The sequence below is a fragment of the Nerophis lumbriciformis genome, linkage group LG01 (assembly GCF_033978685.3).
Source record: "Nerophis lumbriciformis linkage group LG01, RoL_Nlum_v2.1, whole genome shotgun sequence".
NCBI classification, from domain to species: Eukaryota; Metazoa; Chordata; class Actinopteri; order Syngnathiformes; family Syngnathidae; genus Nerophis; species Nerophis lumbriciformis.
In genome coordinates, this window is record NC_084548.2 from 44,626,483 (window position 1) to 44,649,195 (window position 22,713).

Sequence of the window (22,713 nt, forward strand, 5' to 3'; positions counted from 1 at the left end):
TTTTCTTGATGATATATTGACCTACAAATTATTGCCGATAAACGATATTATTGCCATTATTTTTTGAGACCAAATTAACCACTGATGTAATGACAATACATAATAATAATGGAACTATATCTACCCTTTCAAATGCAATTAATTTGTATTTCTCGTATGGATTAACATTGTAATTGAAATGTAAACTTTGAAATACTAAGTTAAATAAAACAAACAAATAATACAAATAAAATATGCAGTCTGTTAGCAAAATATTGCACTTAAATAAAAAATCACAACCAAAATCAATAAAATAGTTTAAACTTTTTCGGGGCTTGCGTGGAAGCACTTTGTGTCGATAGAAATTGTCCTTTTTTTTCCCCCAAAGGGTGCTTACATGCATGCGGATTGGTACATTCCAAGGGAAAATCTAAATAATCGACATAGCGTTTGTTTTTTTAAAGCGCTATATGTTGGTTTTGATTATTTATCTATTAATCGGCCAACCCTAGTCAATATAGTCAAACGTGTTGTAGTATGTAATACACATTTGTTAACCCAGTTGTAAAAACAGCTTTGGCTGCTGGTTAACATGACAATTCCATTTTATAGACCGAAACCCTTTGAAAATCATTCTCAAAGTGGAAGTTTTGTCAGGGTAGGAAAATATCAGTGTCATCAGATGTTTTGACAGCTCCATGTGAATACTGATGATTTTGTACATTAAACTTGTGTTGTCTGCACACTCAACATACATGTCCACCCGACAGTTTACAAACTAAGTTCTTGCAAAGAAAACAAAGTAACAAAACAAGATTGCAGTCATCCAAGTAAGGTGTGTACAGTTAGAAAAAGGAGCTTAAACTGAGCAAGTAAGTACATGTATCCTGTTTAAATCATGTGCCTTTATGTTTTATAGCTTTTCCCATTAAACTGTCTGCGCCATGCATCTGCAATTACTGTGTGTTTTAGGGAGATGTTTTATGTGTGTTTGTTTCCGTGCAAATTTTGTCTTCTTGTGGTTGAGCGCAATTTCCAAGTGGAAAAATGCTAATAACAGGATTCTGTAGTTATTGTACTTCAAACCAATTTATTTATCCAGTAAAGTCTCCACACTAGATATACTGTTGTTAAAGTAGAATCAGAGGAAAAGAAAATAAGGGAAAGGGTGCAGCTCTCATCCTGTGCCTGCTTCCTTCCACCCAGCTTTTAAATGAGGCAACCTGGACTCCATACAGACACACACACAATCAGATACTGGGTTTATTTCAGACTCAGCACCTTCCAGCGGAGAGTTTTAAACATATTTTAACTTTAATTACATTTAATTGTTAATAGTGCAATTATAATGTTGATGATGTGCATTTATTAGGATAAAGTCAGGAAGGTTAAGACAATTAGAAAACATTTTGCTGATTTAAAAATGTTGCCTAAAATATGGATTGCGGCTATTAAGTGTGTTTTATCTGATTACTCAATTAATCGAACAAATTACGGTCATTGATAGATTACTGTAATGATCGATAGCTGCAGCCCTAACGAGAATGCATACTGCTGATGTCTCAATGCACTTCAACATAATTATGTTGTTTTCTGGTGTTAGGCTCAGGGCTCACATCCCTGCCAGTTCACATGCAGTATTATGCTGATGCATAATATTATAGGAGATTAATCCACGCCATCAAATAATCCACATGCAATCTATAGATAGCCCATTTCCCACAACAATGCAGTCAATTTGTGCTTTTTTTTTACACAATGCTACTGTTCTTACAAGCCTGCCGAGCAAGCATTGTACAAACCCTGTTTTCATATGAGTTGGGAAATTGTGTTAGATGTAAATATAAACGGAATACAATGATTCGCAAATTCTTTTCAACCCATATTCAATTGAATGCACTACAAAGACAAGACATTTGATGTTCAAACTCATAAACTTTATTTTTTTTTTGCAAATAATAATTATCTTAGAATTTCATGGCTGCAACATGTGCCAAAGTAGTTGGGAAAGGGCATGTTCACCACTGTGTTACATGGCTTTTCCTTTTAACAACACTCAGTAAACGTTTGGGAACTGAGGAGACACATTTTTTAAGCTTCTCAGGTGGAATTCTTTTCCATTCTTGCTTGATGTACAGCTTAAGTTGTTCAACAGTCCAGGGGTCTCCGTTGTGGTATTTTAGGCTTCATAATGCGCCACACATTTTCAATGGGAGACAGGTCTGGACTACAGGCAGGCCAGTCTAGTACCCGCACTCTTTTACTATGAAGCCACGTTGATGTAACACGTGGCTTGGCAGTGTCTTGCTGAAATAAGCAGAGGCGTCCATGGTAACTTTGCTTGGATGACAACATATGTTGCTCCAAAACCTGTACGTACCTTTTAGCATTAATGGTGCCTTCACAGATGTGTAAGTTACCCATGTCTTGGGCACTAATACACCCCCATACCATCACCGATGCTGGCTTCTCAACTTTGCGCCTATAACAATCCAAATGGTTGTTTTCCTCTTTGGTCCGGAAGACACGACGTCCACAGTTTCCAAAAACAATTTGAATTGTGGACTCGTCAGACCACAGAACACTTTTCCATTTTGTATCAGTCCATCTTAGATGAGCTCAGGCCCAGCGAAGCTGACAGCGTTTCTGTGTGTTGTTGATAAACGGTTTTCGCCTTGCATAGGAGAGTTTTAACTTGCACTTACAGATGTAGCGACCAACTGTAGTTACTGACAGTGGGTTTCTGAAGTGTTCCTGAGCCCATATGGGGATATCCTTTACACACTGATGTCGCTTGTTGATGCATACAGCCTGAGGGATCGAAGGTCACGGGCTTAGCTGCTTACGTGCAGTGATTTCTCCAGTTTCTCTGAACCCTTTGATGATATTACGGACCGTAGATGGTGAAATCCCTAAGTTCCTTGCAATAGCTGGTTGAGAAAGGTTTTTCTTAAACTGTTCCACAATTTGCTCACGCATTTGTTGACAAAGTGGTGACCCTCGCCCCATCCTTGTTTGTGAATGACTGAGCATTTCATGGAAACTACTTTTATACCCAATCATGGCACCCACCTGTTCCCAATTTGCCTGTTCACCTGTGGGATGTTCCAAATAAGTGTTTGATGAGCATTCCTCAACTTTATCAGTATTTATTGCCACCTTTCCCAACTTATTTGTCACATGTTGCTGGCATCAAATTCTAAAGTTAATGATTATTTGCAAAAAAAAAATGTTTATCTGTTTGAACATCAAATATGTTGTCTTTGTAGCATATTCAACTGAATATGGGTTAAAAATGATTTGCAAATCATTGTACTCCGTTTATATTTCCATCTAACTCAATTTCCCAACTCATATGGAAACGGGGTTTGTATTTAAGAACCTCTCACCCTGAACTTGGCATGTCGGCTTCTCGCAGGAAATGATGTGAATAAAGGTATTTTGTTTCCAGCAGGAGGAAGACGATCCAGACAGGGGGCAGCCCTGCATGCGCTGTGGAGACCAGTGCCCAGGCTTCCGTGTCCACGGCTGGAGGTATGAAGTCAAGTAGACTCTAAAACTGATTGGGCTACTTCCATATCGCCCTGGCAGGAAACATTTTTTCTTTCACATTGTCTCATGACCTTTGGAGGCCACAGTTCCTACTCTGACTTGTTTGGTGCTCACAAGTTACAGTAGCTACAATTATCAGACAGAGAGAGGCATTATATTTACATTTTTTAGATTTACTATTATTTTTGCTTTACCAGCCACTTACAGTAAACCTTAGAATTTGTAACTTTATGACTATTAATATTATTAATATTAGTATGTTCTCATGTATGTGTATATTTAAAGCTGACACGATGCTAAAAAAAACCCCTCCTCTTTACTTTTTCCTTTCTTGTTTCAATATTATGTTGTTGTTGTTTCCCCCACTTTGCGGTCCTTCCCAAAAAGACCTTTGAAATTGCCCAAATTCTGTCAACCAATTGTAGAACACTTATTACTTCAAGTGATAATTACCAACATATGCCATCAGTGAGCTACATACTTATAGAAGTGAAACCAAATCATCTTAAAATATACTGTAAATATATATTTCTTACACTGTAGTATTACTGTATTTTATGTTGTTAGTGTAACATTGTGTTAGTATGCTGTCAAAGTGGAAATCAGCTTAACAATGATCTGTGTACACAATAAGAGCAGATATACGCTAGGATACAACAAATGTGTCCTATCCACAGCTCTGGTCCTAATCTTGGCCATCAGAAGTGCCACTAATGGCCTTTGTCACTGCAATTATCCTAATAGTACCACAGCGAACCGAGATTACTGGCTGTCATTCGGTAACGTGTAGCAGAAAACCTCCTACAATTCCTTTACTTCTTAATTATGTGTCACAACCAGTTTATTTCAGACACATCTATACTTCCAGCTTTGTGGAAACAGTTTGGAGAATATGCTTTACTGTCCCAGCATGACTGTGCCACAGTGGACAAAAAAAGGTCACTGGAGGCATGCTTGGGTGAGTTTGGTTGGGACAAACCTGAAAACTTGAATCAGAATCAGAATCAGAATAGTTTTTATTGCCATTGTTTGAGAACGGGTTCACAAACTAGGAATTTTTCTTGGTGCAATAGTGCAACATAAAACACATATAACACATAAAACCCTGACCTCAAGCCCATCATAGACATTTGTGATGAATTAAAACTCATATACGTCGAACATCAGTGACACAAGTCCTCAGAACTGTTCCACTGAATGAAAGGACAACATTTCCCTCATATGCTCTCCCAACATTCTGTGGAAATCGACCTCATGTTTAATGTTACAAATAAAGTACAAAAACTGTACTTTGAAATGAGACTACATGGGCAGCACGGTGAAACAGGGGTTAGTGTGTGTGCCTCACAATATGAAGGTCCTGGGTTCGAGCCTCGCTCGGGGTCTTTCTTTGTGGAGTTTGCATGTTCTCCCCGTGACTGCGTGGGTTCCCCCTGGGTACTCCGGCTTCCTCCCACCTCCAAAGACATGCACCTGGGGATAGGTTGATTGGCAACACTAAATTGGCCCTAGTGTGTGAATGTGAGTGTGAATGTTGTCTGTCTATCTGTGTTGGCCCTGCGATGAGGTGACGACTTGTCCAGGGTGTACCCCGCCTTCCGCCCGAATGCAGCTGAGTACACACCCCCCGCGACTGAGGGACAAGCGGTAGAAAATGGATGGATGAGACTAACTGTTTTGGTAGGTTTTGACACAAACAAAGCTTTGTGGTGCTGCAGGATTAGTGCAGTAATTTGTACTCTATCAAAGGGCTGTAATTATATATTTCTTCTTTTATCAGTTGAGCTATAATCTATTCATTCAAATAGTAAAAAAAACTTTGCAGTTAGAATGTAGTCTATTCTACAACACATGCCCCCTACTAATAGAGAGATCGATCAGCCACCGACTTCCGTGAAAAGGTTTGTGATCGGCGAATGTTGATCAATGCTTTAAGGTCGAACATAAAAGCAGACCCCCTCTGGCTGGTACTTTATTTATTAGGTGACAGATGCAACTGGCAGCTAACTGTGTATGTCCATACATCATCAGCTTTATTGCGGCAGATAAACTACATTTCTTACAAGTATCATTATCACTAAAAAACATACCGAGTAAGAGCAAACTGAAGCAAACAAGTAGGCATGCTAATCACTAAACTGGTCACTAAAATAGCTTGAGAGAACAAAAGAAATACGTGCTTTGTAAACTTTAAGAAGGCTAGATGGAACTGAGTTAAGGCAGACAGTAAACAGTTATGAACAGGAAACTAAAGATGCTGTATGTCATTGGCTCAAGATTTCACTTTTAAAACCAAAAAAACAATACTAACAGCTAGCATGTGAGCTTCCCTTGCAGTCTTGGACCAATCGCCACTAGCCGATACCGAGGCTTGTGTCAGCATATAATTGATACTGGAGTAATTTGATCAATGTTTTTATTTTCAGAAAATCATTTTTTTGTCGTTTTTTGATTTTATTTTTATGTTTAATAATTCAAGGAATAATTCTTTTAAATTATTATTTTTTAAATTATTTAAATAAGAAGTACATTGTAGTGTTTGCTTTGCTTCAGTTACTGTGCACTATTGACCTTGTTTTATTCAAAAGATTTTAAGTAATATTAGGAACTAGTTTAGATATTGTGTTGATATTGTTACACTGGTACTCACCATAAATTAATGTAGAAAATTACAGTTGATACATGTGATCGTGTTGGTATTGACTGATCTCTCTCATGGATAATTGGAATCGGCAGCATAAAACCTCGATCAAAACAACCCTACCCCACTACAGTACCTCCTGATGTACTCTCTTCTGAATGCTGTAAGTATTGTTTATCATTTTAGAGAGGACGGTTTGGACAGCATGAAGATACAGTAGCTCACACCATGAATTTTTTACAATTTTTTTTGTTTGATTGAAAGGTCCAACAAATATAAGCGTGATTAAATGATTGAGATGGATGGGGGTCAGTCGCTAAGACCTCAAAGACTTGTGCCATTGTACAATATGTCACTCAATAACCAATTTAGAATGTGACGCAGAAGATCATCCAAGTACGCATAGGCTCAGAGGCTGAGGCTCCGTAAAGAGAAGTGATCCATCTTTCTCACACAGCCAAGGCAGATGGTGCTCCCACTGGCCAGCAGAGAGCTAATTGAGTTACTTGTGACCCAAAGGTTTCTGTCGTGCTTTAGAAGTCTTCACAGTCGTCATCACTATTAGTCTGGTGGTCATGTAGTAATTACTCTGTCACTAATTGGCGGCAGACGCTTTTGGACAATGTCCATCTGTTCTGTCTTTGCACCGGATCTTTGAAGGGTTTGACTTGGACCATTGTAGTCAGTGCTAGTCTTCATCATTTTAGTAATACCATATAAAAGCCAGACACAACTTAATGACCACATGCACAATTTTATTTTTTCGCAGTAGTTTATTGGTTTGAAGCAATACATTTGGTCGCTTGTTTTTTTCCTCAACATTAGAAAGTAAAAATCCCCAAGTGTTTTTTTGATTGTTGTTGTTTTTTTACAGTAAAAAATACCTTACTAATTTCGTCAGTCAATCTGTCAATATTCTTTTTTCTTTTTTTTTTTATAGAATTTGTCTACATTATGTTTTATAAAGATTACACAGCCAAGTACACATTGGTACACACTGTTGTGAATTCAGTGAAGGCTAAAAGTTAGTTTGACATTTCACTAGAGACACTGTGTTCCAGAGTACTCCCATCTTCCTTGAACACAATGATATATACTGCACTTTGTGTCTCACATGTATATAATAAATAACTGCATTAACAGCTTCAATTGCCCATCTGGTGTAAAACAGATGCAACAGTATAGACTTGATGCATGATATCTTCAAAGGCAAGCTGACTAAGAGATACATGTAATACGACAGCCGGCGCTGATTTTTTAGCTTTTGGAGTAAAATCCCAAGTCATGTGCATGTCATCTGAGAACTGTGCGTAATACTGTAGTTTCTGCCTAGGTTATGTTCGGTGCTGCCAAGACTTTTGTTTGAGCCCACTGTCAGCATAGGAGGAGGGTGGGAGTGAGCGGGTGGCAGTGGCATTGAAAAGAGCCGCGCAAACGGAGAAATGAGCAAAGACTGATTTATGGAGTAGCACCACGTTGGATGGGACATCAGCGTTTGGCTGGTTTGTCATGATTGAAGGTAAAGAAGAGAGTTTTACCTTGAGTTTTAAAGTGACTGTGAGTGAGGTGGGCTGAGTGTAGTATTTCTGGTGCACCTTTGCTTGACTGGTTGTTTGGTGTCTGGAATTTAGATTTTGTTTTATTTTTAGCCACATTATTAGGTACACTTGCACAGTCTTAAGGAGATCCATTAACAAGTATTGCATTAGCATTATTCTATTGAACAATATATACTCTCCTTTTTTATATATACATACAAACAACCTTTTTTTTCTGGGGTGTTTTGGTGTTTGTTATTGCAATATTATGTGTGAACCTCATGGGAAAAACATTAGGTTGCTGAACATTTGAGTTGGCCCATTGTATTAGCAGTAGCACTAGTATATTTTCCTTGCTGCTCAATGTTAGCGTAAAAGAAAAACTTAATTTATCGTTTTACTTACCGGATTCTGAAAGGTTAGACTGAGAAAAAGGCTGGCAAAGATGGGGCACTCTTTAATTTCCACACCAGGAATTGGGAGGTGTTTAATGATATTTGTTGTACACCCTCCTTTGTGCAGTATAACAGCCATGCAACATATATGTTGCACAGCACTGATCGGTCATTTTGTTTTACAAAATTAAGGCAAACTTTTGAGTGCTTCTGAACACTGTCCTTAGTTGTCACAAGGCATATTGCTCCTTCCTCGTTGGCGGCGGCTATTTCTTCTCCATTGTTCAGCAACTGTTACTTCCGGTTGGGAATGTTTTCATTTGAAATGAAAACATTTTAACGATACTGGGAGAATCGTAATGTTAGTCCCAGTTTCCATCTATGTTTGATGCCCAGCCTAAACCTGCAACCTCAAAAATATTGGTAAACTTAGAACTAGGGCTGGGCGATATATCGATATACGCGATATATCGCGGGTTTGTCTCTGTGCGATATAGAAAATGACTATATCGTGATATCGAGTATACGTTCTCACGCAGTTGCTTTTAGCTGCGGGCATTACACTACAGGCTCTCCTCCTCTTTCCTGTGTCTCCTTCTCACAGACAGACAAGCGCACCTTCTTACACACGTCACATACTGTCACGACATACATCACATACGTATACGCCCTCCCCGAGCAGAGAGGTAGCAGCATGGGTAACGTTAACTGTGATGCTAGCGGAGCGGTGTGTGCGCTAATACAAGAGAAAGACGGTGCAAATCTGGTAACAAATGGAGGAATAATTACTTCCCCCAAAAAACAGCAGGGGGTCCATCGTCTGGCGGTGGTTTGGCTTCAAGTGGGAATATGTCGAACTGACAACCGTAATTTGTCAAGTGTAGGGCAAAAGCGTTGCTATAAAAAGTAGCATTACTGCTGTAACAAACAGTTCAGGGTGTCCCAAGTTACCGGAGTGTGTTAGGTAAGGAGGAGGAATTTTGTCCCTCCAGAGTTGCCGTAGGGCTGTGACGTAGGGTGTGTGTGGTTGTGGAAGGAGGTGTGTGATGTTGACATTAAAGAAGCGGTGGCTACCGAACCTGCTCTAATGTCTCCCGTTTATTATTTTATTAGATAAGTACACTGTATAGGCGAACCCAGGACACTCGGCTACACTGCTAATATGTAGCATCATTTGAAAAGTCACCCGCTAGACAATGAAGAGTGCTTACTCCGCACGTCAATATCTCCGTTCGGTGCCACACTCCCACACCATCAAAATGCCGAGGAAAACATTTCCAGATCAACACCGTATGGAAAAAATATTGATTTTTTTTGTTGTGATTTCCTTCTCTGCATGAAAGTTTAAAAGTAGCATATATTAATGCAGTATGAAGAAGAATGTTTTAATGTAGACACATAGAATCATCATACTGCTGTGATTATATGCATCAAGTGTTCATTCAAGGCTAAGGCAAAATATCGAGATATATATCGTGTATCGCGATATGGCCTTAAAATATCGCGATATTAAAAAAAGGCAATATCGCCCAGCCCTACTTAGAACTTATTTTCTGCAAGCCTATATTGGATCTTATTAAACTGCACGAGAGTACTGTTGTGACTGTGAGTGCATGATCCTGGTACACCTCTGCTTAGGTTGGGGTCCTAAGAAAAGTATTAGGGGTTAATGTATAGACTCACTTTTAACCTTCTTATTATCATTGTGTTAGAAATAAATTACCTAGGTTAATACTCGTTCTTTTTTCACTTAATAGCGCAATCCTCCAAATGGAGACGTGACATTAGATTATCTGCTTTTCTTTTATGCCAAATTGACTGATGTTAAAACTTTTGGGGGTCTTATTTGTATCAATTACGTAGCTATGAAATGTTTTTTCCATCACATTGTGGACAGTGGGTTGAGGATGCAACCCTGCCATGTCGCCAGCTGTCTCCTTACACTCATCCTGTTTTCCTCTATTTAGACATGAACATTTAAGGATGCGGGTGTTATTTAGATACATTTTGTGCATTAAAAATGCTACAATTAAAACATTTACTTTAGTAGTAACATGATTGAATACACAGTATCCCAAATTTAGGCAGAATAGTAGTTGTCATGCTGTGTACATCCACTTTTGTGTGTGTGTCTGTAGTGGATGTCAGTGTGTGACGGTTGTGTGCTTTGATAAATCAGCTTTGTGCCAACTTGAGCCACTCGTACCAGCTGGCAGCCTCTTATGCAACAGAGATATAAGTGCAATACTTTGCCACATGGCCGCCCCCTGCAAACGAACATGACACCCCTCTGTCTTCTACGATGGACCCTCCATCAGCCGCTCCTACAAACGAGCCTACCCGATGACAGATGTGGAGTCCAAGGACGAGAGGGGGTTTGATGTTAGGCTGAGGGAGATTACCGCTCCCATCTTCTCCCTCCTCTGCCTTAAGCCAGTGACCTCATTTACCGCCTGTTTGGGACACAAATGAGGGGGCTTGCCGCCCTTAATGGAAGTGGGATGTTGGTAGAATGTGTGCAAAAACAACAAGTCGTGATCTCTGTGCCTCAGTTTTGTCACTGATGGGATTAAAATCAAATTTAGTCGCGTCGAGTGTGAATGGTGGAAAACTTAACACTTTTTCTGTTGAGACCTTTTTCTGCATATATTTCAAAGATGTTTCTTTGTTGTTCCTAATCCCAATGTGATTGACTGCTGGAATTGGGAGTCACAGAATGTGACTAGTGTGCATTTCACACTTCAAAAATGGAATGCCTACGTTAAAGAAACCGTGATGTCACTGACGTGCGGTCAGGGGAGGCAGGTGAGGTCATTATTAAGAAAGTGGGAGTAATGATAAAAGGAATATTTATATTTGATCATTGATTTTTTTTTTAAAGGGTTATACTTGTATAGCGCTTTTCTACCTTCAAAGTACTCAAAGCGCTTTGACATTATTTCTACATTCACCCATTAACACAGACATTCACACACTGATGGCGGGAGCTGCCATGCAAGGCGCTAACCACGACCCATCAGGAGCAAGGGTGAAGTGTCTTGTTCAAGGACACAACGGACGTGACTAGGTTGGTAGAAGGTGGGGATTGAACCAGGAACCCTCAGGTAGCTGGTACGGCCACTCTCCCAACAGCGCCACGCCGTCCCCAATTGATCAATGTTAAAAAGAAATGTTAATGATTCCAATTGTTTTTCAAATTTTCTTAAAGGGGACCTATGCTTAATTTTGTCTTTTCAGACTTATAGAATGTTGGATACTTGTGTTAAACAATGCCAAAGAATCAAATCTTAAGATTCTTGCATTTTGGCTTGAGCTTGTACGCGCATGTTGAATGCCTCTGTTCGCTGGGTTTTGCAGTCTGGCTATGTTGTGACATCACAGCAAAGTGTATGTACTTATTCGGAAATATCTTAGTCTGAGGGGGAGGAACTCCTCAGGCTGTGAGTAAACACCAAAAAAAAGTTTGTGAAAAACACAAAAAAAGGTTAGGATGATGTATTATTTCCATTTAATCGTGGCAAGCGCATAAAACGTTTTATAACGTCCATAAAGTTTATTTTCGACCGCGTCTGGAAAAGAAATATAGCGAGGCTGACTTCAAAATGTTTATTTAACCAGTGTATATTTTCAAAAGATTAATCATGATCATTTTGGAGAGGGTGGGGTGTGGTATTTGCAAATTCAGAAACGAACATCTTGACTGAAACCTGGGACGATTCTGCACTCCTTCATTAACAGGGTTGGATGGCGCATGCCTGTTGTCAATATATTGATTTCAGAATTATGTATTATACACCATACCTTTCTACAACCTGTGTCATGTTTTTTTAATGTAACTGTGACATCTTTATTCTTACAATTGCCCAATAAACTGCTGAAAAATATAGGGTAAGGCGCACATACAACATGACCTGGCAGGTGTTTGTCACTGCCAAAAATTTGAAAGTTGTTCTTGTTTTAACTACTTTTGTTCAACACTGACTGACTGGCCTAAAACAAGGTCAAACACTCTAATATTCCGTTGGACCGCCTTTATCTTTGATAATGATGTGCAAGGAAAGGAAAGTACATTAATATACATATGAAGTGCACATTCATGTAGGAAACATGTTAACAATAAAGTTTGTTATAAACAGAAAGAAGCAATTATACCAGATGAAGTTTGGCTTTAATGCCGCTAGCTTAATGCTAACATACAATGGACCAGCTAATGACAGGCTAATGAAAATTAGCAGAGTAAATTGTCCAAACGTTTATCAAATGAGATTTTAAACGGAACAAAATTTACATAAATAGTCAAAAGTATTTCTACTTACTGTCATGACCTGGTCTTGTTTTTCCTTTGTTTGTGGTTTCCCTATGTTTAGTGTTTTTAGTTCTGTTCCTAGCACTCCTTTACTCCATTTGTTTACTTTGTTTACTTTCAGGTTGCTATTGTTCGCCTCTGGCGACTGTTATGTTTATTGATATGCTAAGAGCTTTATGCCGCTTTATGCTTCACAAGCGCTTCCCAGCTTTTTAGCAGGAGTTTTTTTTTGTTTGTTGTTACGGTCTTCTTTGTCTTCTTGTTGCATTTCCCCCACTTGGTTGGATGCCTCTTCTTCAGATGCTGCAATAAATTGCTACTGACTTTTTTAAACAGACTTTGCAGCGTGCTGTCACTCGTACCACTCCTGTTGTAGCAAATCTATCTTTTCTTCACTATATAGTTTTTATCGGTTATTTCTTCAGTTAAAGAGCATGATGTAGACAAACGCTCTGAGTCCCTCTGCATTATGCCTTTTTTTTGTTGTAAATATTAAAAAATTGCATATTGTTTTAATGTGTGGCACCTTGAGACAATATGTTGACAGTCTAAAAGTAACATGTCTTCCTTCACTATATTTGTTTTCGCAGTTTTATGCATTTATATGTATAACATATAAAAATCTCAAATTGAATTGCAATCGCAGTTTTATAGAGAAAAATCGCAATTAGGTTTTTTCACAAAATCATGCATACCTAAATGCCACAAAATGTATTTCTTACCTGAGATGCAATCATCACTATAAGATGATTTGAGATTTGTGAAAAAGTTCTACCACTGTCCTGACAAACTTTTTAATAATTTGTTTCACAGTTCTTAATCCAGATTTTAGTAGTTTTTCCAATCTGCTTAGATGTTTTCTCATGCCAATAATTAGACCTTTTGACATGATTGTGTAACAATTAAGAATCTCCTCACTGTATCGGTAAGTTTAAATAACTTCTTGTATTAAGACAAAGTGTTATTGTGTCCACAGGAAGATCTGTGTGCACTGCAAGTGTGTGCGAGAGGATCATGCTGTGCGCTCAATGCCAAGCCAGCTGGAGAAGATGATGACAAAGTTGGTGTCCGATTTCCAGAGACACTCCATCTCCGATGACGACTCGGGCTGCGCCTCTGAGGAGTACGCCTGGGTACCGTCCGGACTCAAGCCTGAGCAGGTGGCCTCATTGCTCAAAAACTTACTGAAATCTGTCTGCAGGATATAACCTACGTTTGTAATATGAACACTTGTCAATTTTGCAGGTGTACCAGTATTTTAGCTGCTTGCCAGAGGACAGGGTGCCCTATGTGAACAGCGCAGGGGAAAGATACCGAATCAGACAGTTGCTGCACCAACTTCCTGCCCACGACAGTGAGGTAGCACTGTTGTAGAATATTGATTGAAACACAGTAAATACCTTATACAATTAACCATTTAAGCAAAGTCAAAGACACGGTCATGTCTGAATCAAATCAAAGGCGGAATAGTGCATGAATCAGTGAAGAAGTCATACATTTTTAAAAAGTCGGGGGCAGATTCAGGATTTTCTTTCACTGCACAACTCAGCTCTCCAACAAAGGACAAATACTTGAAACACGTATTGGATACACATTTATAGAAAGGCACATTAATTCGTTATTATTTCTTCATTGGGCTGTGCCTAAACCCTTCATGAGGGTTTGAAGTAGTTTTTTTTAGATTTGCTGCCAATAACAAGGCAAAACACCTTTTTTTCAACAATTGATTACCTGAGTAATTCATTACCTTGAATATTACAATAAATATATTGAATACAATTACGTTTTATGTTTGAACAATTTAAATCAATCAATCAATCAATCTTTATTTATATAGCCCTAAATCACAAGTGTCTCAAAGGGCTGCACAAGCCACAACGACATCCTCGGTACAAAGCCCACATACGGGCAAGGAAAAACTCACCCCAGTGGGACGTCGATGTGAATGACTATGAGAAACCTTGGAGAGGACCGCATATGTGGGTAACCCCCCCCCTCTAGGGGAGACCGAAAGCAATGGATGTCGAGTGGGTCTGACATAATATTGTGAGAGTCCAGTCCATAGTGGATCCAACATAATAGTAAGAGTCCAGTCCATAGTGGGGCCAGCAGGACACCATCCCGAGCGGAGACGGGTCAGCAGCGCAGAGATGTTCCCTGCCGATGCACAGGCGAGCGGTCCACCCCGGGTCCCGACTCTGGACAGCCAGCACTTCATCCATGGCCACCGGACCTGTGCACCCCCGCCCCTCAAGGAAAAGGGGAGCAGAGGAGAAAAGAAAAGAAACGGCAGATCAACTGGTCTAACAGGGGGGCTATTTAAAGGCTAGAGTATACAAATGAGTTTTAAGATGGGACTTAAATGCTTCTACTGAGGTAGCATCTCTAATTGTCACCGGGAGGGCATTCCATAGTACTGGAGCCCGAATAGAAAACGCTCTATAGCCCGCAGACTTTTTTTGGGCTCTGGGAATCACTAATAAGCCGGAGTTCTTTGAACGCAGATTTCTTGCCGGGACATATGGTACAATACAATCGGCAAGATAGGATGGAGCTAGACGGGTGTAGTATTTTATACGTAAGTAGTAAAACCTTAAAGTCACATCTTAAGTGCACAGGAAGCCAGTGCAGGTGAGCCAGTATAGGCGTAATATGATCAAACTTTCTTGTTCTTGTCAAAAGTCTAGCAGCCGCATTTTGTACCAACTGTAATTTTTTAATGCTAGACATAGGGAGCCCCGAAAATAATACGTTACAATAGTCGAGACGAGACGTAACGAACGCATGAATAATGATCTCAGCGTCGCTAGTGGATAAAATAGAACGAATTTTAGCGATATTACGGAGATGAAAGAAGGCCGTTTTAGTAACACTCTTAATGTGTGACTCAAACGAGAGAGTTGGGTCGAAGATAATACCCAGATTCTTTACTGATTCGCCTTGTGTAATTGTTTGGTTGTCAAATGTTAAGGTGGTATTATTAAATAAATGTCGGTGTTTAGCAGGACCGATAATCAGCATTTCCGTTTTCTTGGCGTTGAGTTGCAAGAAGTTAGCGGACATCCATTGTTTAATTTCATTAAGACACGCCTCCAGCTGACTACAATCCGGCGTGTTGGTCAGCTTTAGGGGCATGTAGAGTTGGGTGTCATCAGCATAACAATGAAAGCTAACACCGTATTTGCGTATGATGTCGCCTAGCGGCAGCATGTAAATACTAAAGAGTGCAGGGCCAAGAACCGAACCCTGAGGAACTCCGCACGTTACCTTAACATAGTCCGAGGTCACATTATTATGGGAGACGCATTGCATCCTGTCAGTAAGATAAGAGTTAAACCACGACAAAGCTAAGTCTGACATACCAATACGTGTTTTGATACGCTCTAATAAAATATTATGATCGACGGTATCGAAAGCAGCGCTAAGATCAAGAAGCAGCAACATAGATGACGCATCAGAATCCATGGTTAGCAGTAGATCATTAGTCATTTTTGCGAGGGCTGTCTCCGTAGAGTGATTTGCCCTGAAACCGGATTGAAAAGGTTCACAGAGATTGTTAGACACTAAGTGTTCATTTAGCTGCTGTGCGACAATTTTTTCGAGGATTTTCGAAATAAAGGGAAGGTGGGACACCGGTCGGTAGTTTACCATGAGGTCAGGATCAAGGTTAGGTCTTTTGAGCAGAGGATGAATAACCGCTTTCTTGAATGCTAGGGGAACAGTGCCAGAGGAAAGTGATAAGTTTATAATATTTAGCACTGATGGACCTAATAATACAAAAAGCTCCTTGATAAGTTTCCCAGGAAGTGGGTCAAGTAAACATGTTGTTTGTTTTATCCCACTTACACGCTGTAATAGTTCCTCTAATGTTATTTCATCATAAAGAGAGGGACTATTTTGTATTGCAGTATCCGTCGTAGATACAGTTGTATCTGTGTTCATAGAACCCAGTTGTAGCTGGGATGCGTTGTCTTTAATCTCCTTTCTAATGAGTTCAATTTTCTTATTAAAGAAATTCATAAAGTCATCTGCCGAGTGGGTGGAGCTATTGGGAGGAGTCCCTTGTTGGGTTAGCGATGCTACTGTACTAAACAAAAATTTAGGGTCGTTTTTGTTGAGGCGGATGAGATTTGAGTAATATTTAGCTTTAGCTAAGGTAAGCATGCGTTTATACGATATTAAACTATCACTCCATGCTTGATGGAAAACCTCAAGCTTGGTCGCGCGCCATTTGCGTTCCAACTTTCTACATGATAATTTATGAGCTCTGGTTTCCTCTGTAAACCATGGGGTGCGCCTTTTAGGGGCCCTTTTTTGTTTTAGCGGTGCTATACTATCAATGGTTTTGCGCAGGGCATTGTCAAAGTTGTTAGTGAGGTTATCAATAGAGCCGACATAATTTGGGAATGGTGCCATTACCGAAGGCAGTAAGTCAGCAAGAGTCATCGTTGTGGCGGCATTAATGTTGCGGCTGCTATAGCAGTTATTATTATTATTAGTTTGTTGACAATGAGTCAGAACTTCGAATTTTATAAGGTAATGATCGGACATTACTTTAGTATACGGGAGTACCATAACTTTGGAGGTGGTGACACCCCTGACCAGCACTAGATCTATCGTATTGCCGTTGCGATGCGTAGGTTCATTTATTATTTGTGTAAGACCACAGCTATCAATTATAGTCTGGAGCGCCACGCACTGAGGGTCCGATGGGGTATTCATATGGATATTAAAGTCCCCCATTATGATTATATTGTCTGCGTACGTCACTAGATCAGCAACGAACTCTGAGAATTCATTAATAAAGTCCGAGTAGGGCCCTGGGGGGCGGTAGATAACAGCCATATCGAGAGGCAGCGGTGCGACAGACCTCATAGTAAGCACCTCAAACGATTTGTATTTATTATTTAGGTTAGGGGTAAGGTTAAAGTTTTCATTGTATATTAGTGCGACCCCCCCACCCCTTTTAAGGGGACGGGCAATATGCGCATTCGTATAGTTAGGAGGAGATGCCTCATTTAGCGCAAAAAATTCGTCTGGTTTGAGCCAGGTTTCGCTAAGACCAATGACGTTAAGATTGTTGTCTCTAATGACCTCATTAACTAATAACGTTTTGGGAGACAATGATCTTATGTTTAAAAAGCCCATATTATAAGTATTGGGCTGTTTTGACGAGTTTTTGTTTAAATTATCCGTAGTAGAAATATTAATAATGTTGCGTTTATTATACGTAGTGCACTTTAAATAGTTTCGACCATATCTAGGAATTGATACGACGGGAATTTTCAGATTGTTTGCTTGATGCTGCGATCGACTGAACGCATCATGATTTGCCACCTCAGTAGAATGCATATCTACCCCGGACACATTCACAACAGAAAACACATTATGTGAGTTGTGTGTTATTCTAAGAAAATTGCTATGCGTACAGGAATTATCCAGCCTGGCGCTGGCTAGTTCTAGCTTAACTGACTCCTCCAAGAGGTCATATTATACAAAACCAACTTTTCTTACCTGTTGCAAGCAGCACGTGAACTGTCTGAGTACAAAAGAGGCTTAAATCTTCCTGCAAAAAGCAGATACGAGCAAAAAAACTAACTATGCAATGGAATAGATCCTTATACTTTACAAAAAAAGATTTGGTCGAGTGATATCAAGAATTGTACGTCGGTCACGTTCCCAGACATATTGAACTATTGTGCTCCAGACGCCATTGCACATGACAAAACACGAAACTTTGAAAAGCGTGGAGGTCTACAACTTCTTTGTGTATGGCTGGGTCAAGGAAATTGGTATCAAGACTCTCCCGGATAAATACGCATCGTTTATGCTCGGGTAAGGTGATTTTACTTTGTGTCTACTGATGGTTATTGTTGTTATTGTTGTTGCTGTGTTTTCCACATCTTTTTAAAAATATAACTAAAGATGTCAACATCGTGTATGTGCTGATATATTTATTAATGATTGTTGCCTTTGGTAAAAGCTTAACTATTTTAGGTTTTCCTGACATTTGCTTTCTTTTAGACTTGCCGAGTTGGTGCTTTTCGAAACACTCATAGCAAGCATGTGTTTAGGAAATACAAATAATATCAAAATAGTACTTAAATGGTAAATGATAAACGTTAAAATTGTATCAAACAAACCTTTAAAAAAGTAATCACTGCAAACTCATGTATTCTTCAACTCTAAAACCTTGCACTCTTCCTCTGTTTTTAATTACCTCTCGAGGAACTATGAAGAAACGTTTATCCTTTTCGCGATTTGAACGATTTGTACAGTCGGAAACAACACAAGCATAAGGCATTCTTTCTACGAGAAAGGCTAATTAGCCCAGAGTACCCATTAAAAACAGAGCTAACTTGACCAACATGCATACTCATTGGGTGGGACGTGAGCCGGACGTGACGTCAGTAACATCCCGACAATAGAAGCCCTAAAAACTACAACATGACTGACGGACGGGGTGAAGACGCAGTCAAAGGGGGCTTGGCCTGCAGGAGGGCTTCGGCACGTAACTAAGACCGCTCACAAAACGGCGCATTCTGAAGAGACGTTATAACTCAGAACTCAGTTAGAACAACATTTGGATCAAAGCACCACCATTACATGTTATGTAGACCACAAAGAAGTGTTTTAAATGTAGAAAAAAATCATGATATGACCCCTTTAATGCATTTTACTGATTTATTTCTTATAACATACTTACTTATTTCTGTGTACATCCTCAGCCACAGTACTGCAACGCTCTGAAGGAAGAGGAGAAGAAGGAGTTACGTTTGTTCAGCCAGCAGAGGAAACGAGATAATGTGGGGCGAGGCGTCGTCAGACTCTTCCCCGTCACTATGTCTGGAGGTGTCTGCAAGCAGGTAGAGCGGCATTTTTATTTTACTCTGTCTATGCATACAGTAAATAAGGCTTGTAAAAAAACATGAGACTTGGAACTTCCCTCCTTTTGCATGCCACCCTCTCATAGTAAATCTTTTTTTTCCAGTGTGACCGAAAGATAACCGGTGGAGACATCGCAGTGTTTGCCAGTCGGGCGGGAAACGGCAATTGTTGGCACCCTCAGTGTTTCCAGTGTGCCTGCTGCAGTGAGCTGCTGGTCGATCTGATCTACTTCTACCAAGATGGACAGATCTACTGTGGCCGTCATCACGCTGAGAGACTCAAACCCCGATGTCAAGCTTGTGATGAGGTGACTGTTACTCAGTTGTCATCCTTGTGTATCCTCAACAACAGCAGCAAGCTGTTTTTAACATTGTTGTATCATCAGGGAGTAACTGATCTTAGCCTCTGCCCATACCTATAAGGAAATCTTCATCGGGCTTTTGGAACATTATTTTCTAATTTCATTTTCCCTATAACTGTCAATTGCATGAGTGTGTTACACCTTTAAAACTGACAGAAGGAGTTGTTTTATACTGTAAATTCATATAAATGACTCCCTTCCAGAGAAGCATTCTTCTTGTTATGAAGGACCTGTGAGTGATTTGACAGATTAGCCTATGCTTTACTAATAAATCTGACACGACTGACCTACAAGATTCTCACTCAGGGAATAGTTAAGCCCGCAAAAGCAGGGTGCCAGCATCTTATCAACCCAAATCCTCTGTAGAAAATTGCACATCTGCAACCAGTTCGCCACTGCAGTTTATGTCACATTCACTCTTTGTTCTGTTCTCTTGTCAATCTTAGATCATTTTTGCAGATGAATGCACAGAAGCAGAAGGAAGGTTTTGGCACATGAAGCACTTCTGCTGTTTTGAGTGTGAGGCACCGCTGGGCGGTCAGCGTTACATCATGAGAGAGTGTCGGCCATTCTGCTGCTCTTGCTATGAGTCGCTGTATGCAGAGTATTGTGACACCTGTGGAGAACACATCGGTAAGGAACGATATTCACTGTGCTTCCAAAGCAGCTAGCAGACGAAGAAAGATGGCATACATTTCTGTGCATGTTATCTTTGATTTACCGTATAGATGACAAATGCAGGAAATTATTCTATTTGAGATGGTGCCACATAGGTGCAATCTGGTATGTCAAATTTCTCTTCACGTCCACAAAAAATCCTGATAAGAATAGAACAGCTTACACATAAATATGTCTTGTGGCGTACCCTAGGAATCAATGCTCAAACTTGTTCAATCTCTATATAAATGATATATGTAAAGTTACAAATAGTTTAAAGTTAGTACAATTCGTAGAAGATTAGACTGCATTTTGCTCGGAAGGTAATACAAACAAAAGAAATGAACCAATTAAAGAGATGGTTTGACAAAAATAATCAAAGACTATCCTTGAATATAAATAAATTTGCAATAATGCTATTGGGTAACAGTAGAAGAGAAAATCAAACAGACAGAGTAGACATTGACAGTAAAATAGATAACATTTTTAGGTGTAATAAAAGATGATAAAAGGAACTGGAAATCTCATCTAAGAAATATACAATATAACTTTGCAAGAAATACTTGATTATTGAACAAAGCAGAATATGTTCTGGACTACTCCATATTCTCTACTGCTCGCTAGTGTTACCATATCTGAGTTATTGTGCAGAAATATGGGGAAATAATTACAAAAGTACACTTCATTAACTAACAATGTTACAAAAAAGGTCAATTAGAGTTAAATATACAATATAACTTTGCAAGAAATACTTGATTATTGAACAAAGCAGAATATGTTCTGGACTACTCCATATTCTCTACTGCTCGCTAGTGTTACCATATCTGAGTTATTGTGCAGAAATATGGGGAAATAATTACAAAAGTACACTTCATTAACTAACAATGTTACAAAAAAGGTCAATTAGAATAATACATAATGTTGGATATGGAGAACATTCAAACCCTTTATTTATTGAAAAGCGGTAGGAAATGGATGGATGGAATATTGAAATTCAATGATTTGGTGCATTTGCAAACAGCCAAAATTATGCATTAAGGAAGTCAAACAATGATAACTAGACGAATATTAATTAAGAAAACAATTTTGCTATCAATCTTGACTCTTTTTGAGAACTTATTAATTATTTATTTATTGATTGATTTATTCTGTGTTACAAATTGAGAACAGGAAGTAAACAAACAAATGTATAACAAACTGCTATGAAACGGAAAAGTGTCGGGATTAAATAAACTGTGCTTATTCCTACTCCTTTTCGGACATGTTGTAACTGTATGCATATCTGAAGTAAATCATAACCATAGAGTGTAGTTGTACTCCACAGCAAAATGCACCAACAATAACAACCATATTAAATTAATCACATTCTGATGCTATTTATACTATAGAATTGATGTTTCTAATTTTGCAGGTGTATCTAATTAAAGTGTCCCATGGTAGAATATTTTATTATACATTCAGGAAAGCACATTGTTGTTTGAGTCCTATGTTTGGTTGTCTTGCTGACTGGCCAAATGTTGACAAATTATAAAATCAGCAACCCTTCTGTATCATGCTTTGTTACTTAGAATAAGAAAATTAATTTCAAATATCAGGAGAAAAAAACTAATACATAGGTGTTTTATCATGTTTTGCTGCTGCTAACAATTGTATTTTATTTTGTAGGCATCGACCAGAGCCAGATGACGTACGAGGGTCAGCACTGGCATGCCGTGGAGTTTTGTTTCTGCTGTTCCCGATGTCGACTACCTCTGCTCGGACGCCCCTTCCTCCCTCGCAGGGGGCTCATCTTCTGCTCCAGGTCTTGTTCACTTGGGGAAGACCCCAAAAACTCTGACTCTTGTGACTCGACACTGCAGAGCAGACCACTTCAGCGCAGGCGCTGTGGACCACCGCAAATGCAGTGTGGTTCCCCATTGCAGCCAATAGAGGGCGTCAAACCTCCTATAAGTCCTGTAAAAGATTGCATCTATACTTTATTGGAAAACAAAGGTGTGTTCATCTTCAATACTGTCCTAAAAATATTTAGGAAGATAATATTTTCATTTTGTCTGTTGTCGTCCAAGGTGTCAACTGCTTGACTCCTGTTCAAAATGGACTTCATCCTAGAGGCTCCTTTTCACCTCTCCCTCACATTCATCGAGGAAATGGTCTCAAACCCTCTTGGCCCTGCAACATTCCACATTACAATTTATTGCCAGAGGGCTGTGGAATCAAAGTGCCTGTGAGCGGCCTTTTAAATGGAAATACTGGGCATCCTGCACCGAGTCTTCGTTCAAGAGGAACCTCGACTGGTGCCGATTGTAGGAAGTGGGTGGAAAAGACTAATCAAGTCATGAAAGGTATTACTGACCATTTTTGAAAAACATCAATATTAAATGTTCGTTTTTGGCTAA

At 39.4% G+C, this 22,713-nt stretch overlaps 1 protein-coding gene across 4 annotated transcripts in view; it reads left to right on the plus strand.

The window, feature by feature from the left end:
• The window catches only part of prickle3 (prickle homolog 3), a 38,087-nt gene that overhangs the window by 11,989 nt on the left and 3,385 nt on the right, over positions 1-22,713 (plus strand). For 2 of the 4 annotated variants that reach the window (XM_061983393.2, XM_061983400.1), the window contains exons 2-9: positions 3,431-3,513; positions 13,388-13,571; positions 13,657-13,770; positions 19,140-19,277; positions 19,403-19,606; positions 20,107-20,293; positions 21,983-22,309; positions 22,384-22,659. In XM_061983393.2, coding sequence (XP_061839377.1) covers positions 3,431-3,513; positions 13,388-13,571; positions 13,657-13,770; positions 19,140-19,277; positions 19,403-19,606; positions 20,107-20,293; positions 21,983-22,309; positions 22,384-22,659 — 1,513 coding nt within the window. Of the gene's footprint in view, positions 1-3,430; positions 3,514-7,623; positions 7,692-13,387; positions 13,572-13,656; positions 13,771-19,139; positions 19,278-19,402; positions 19,607-20,106; positions 20,294-21,982; positions 22,310-22,383; positions 22,660-22,713 lie in introns of those variants that run through there. The other 2 variants (XM_061983409.1, XM_061983414.1) reach the window with 2 other exon arrangements.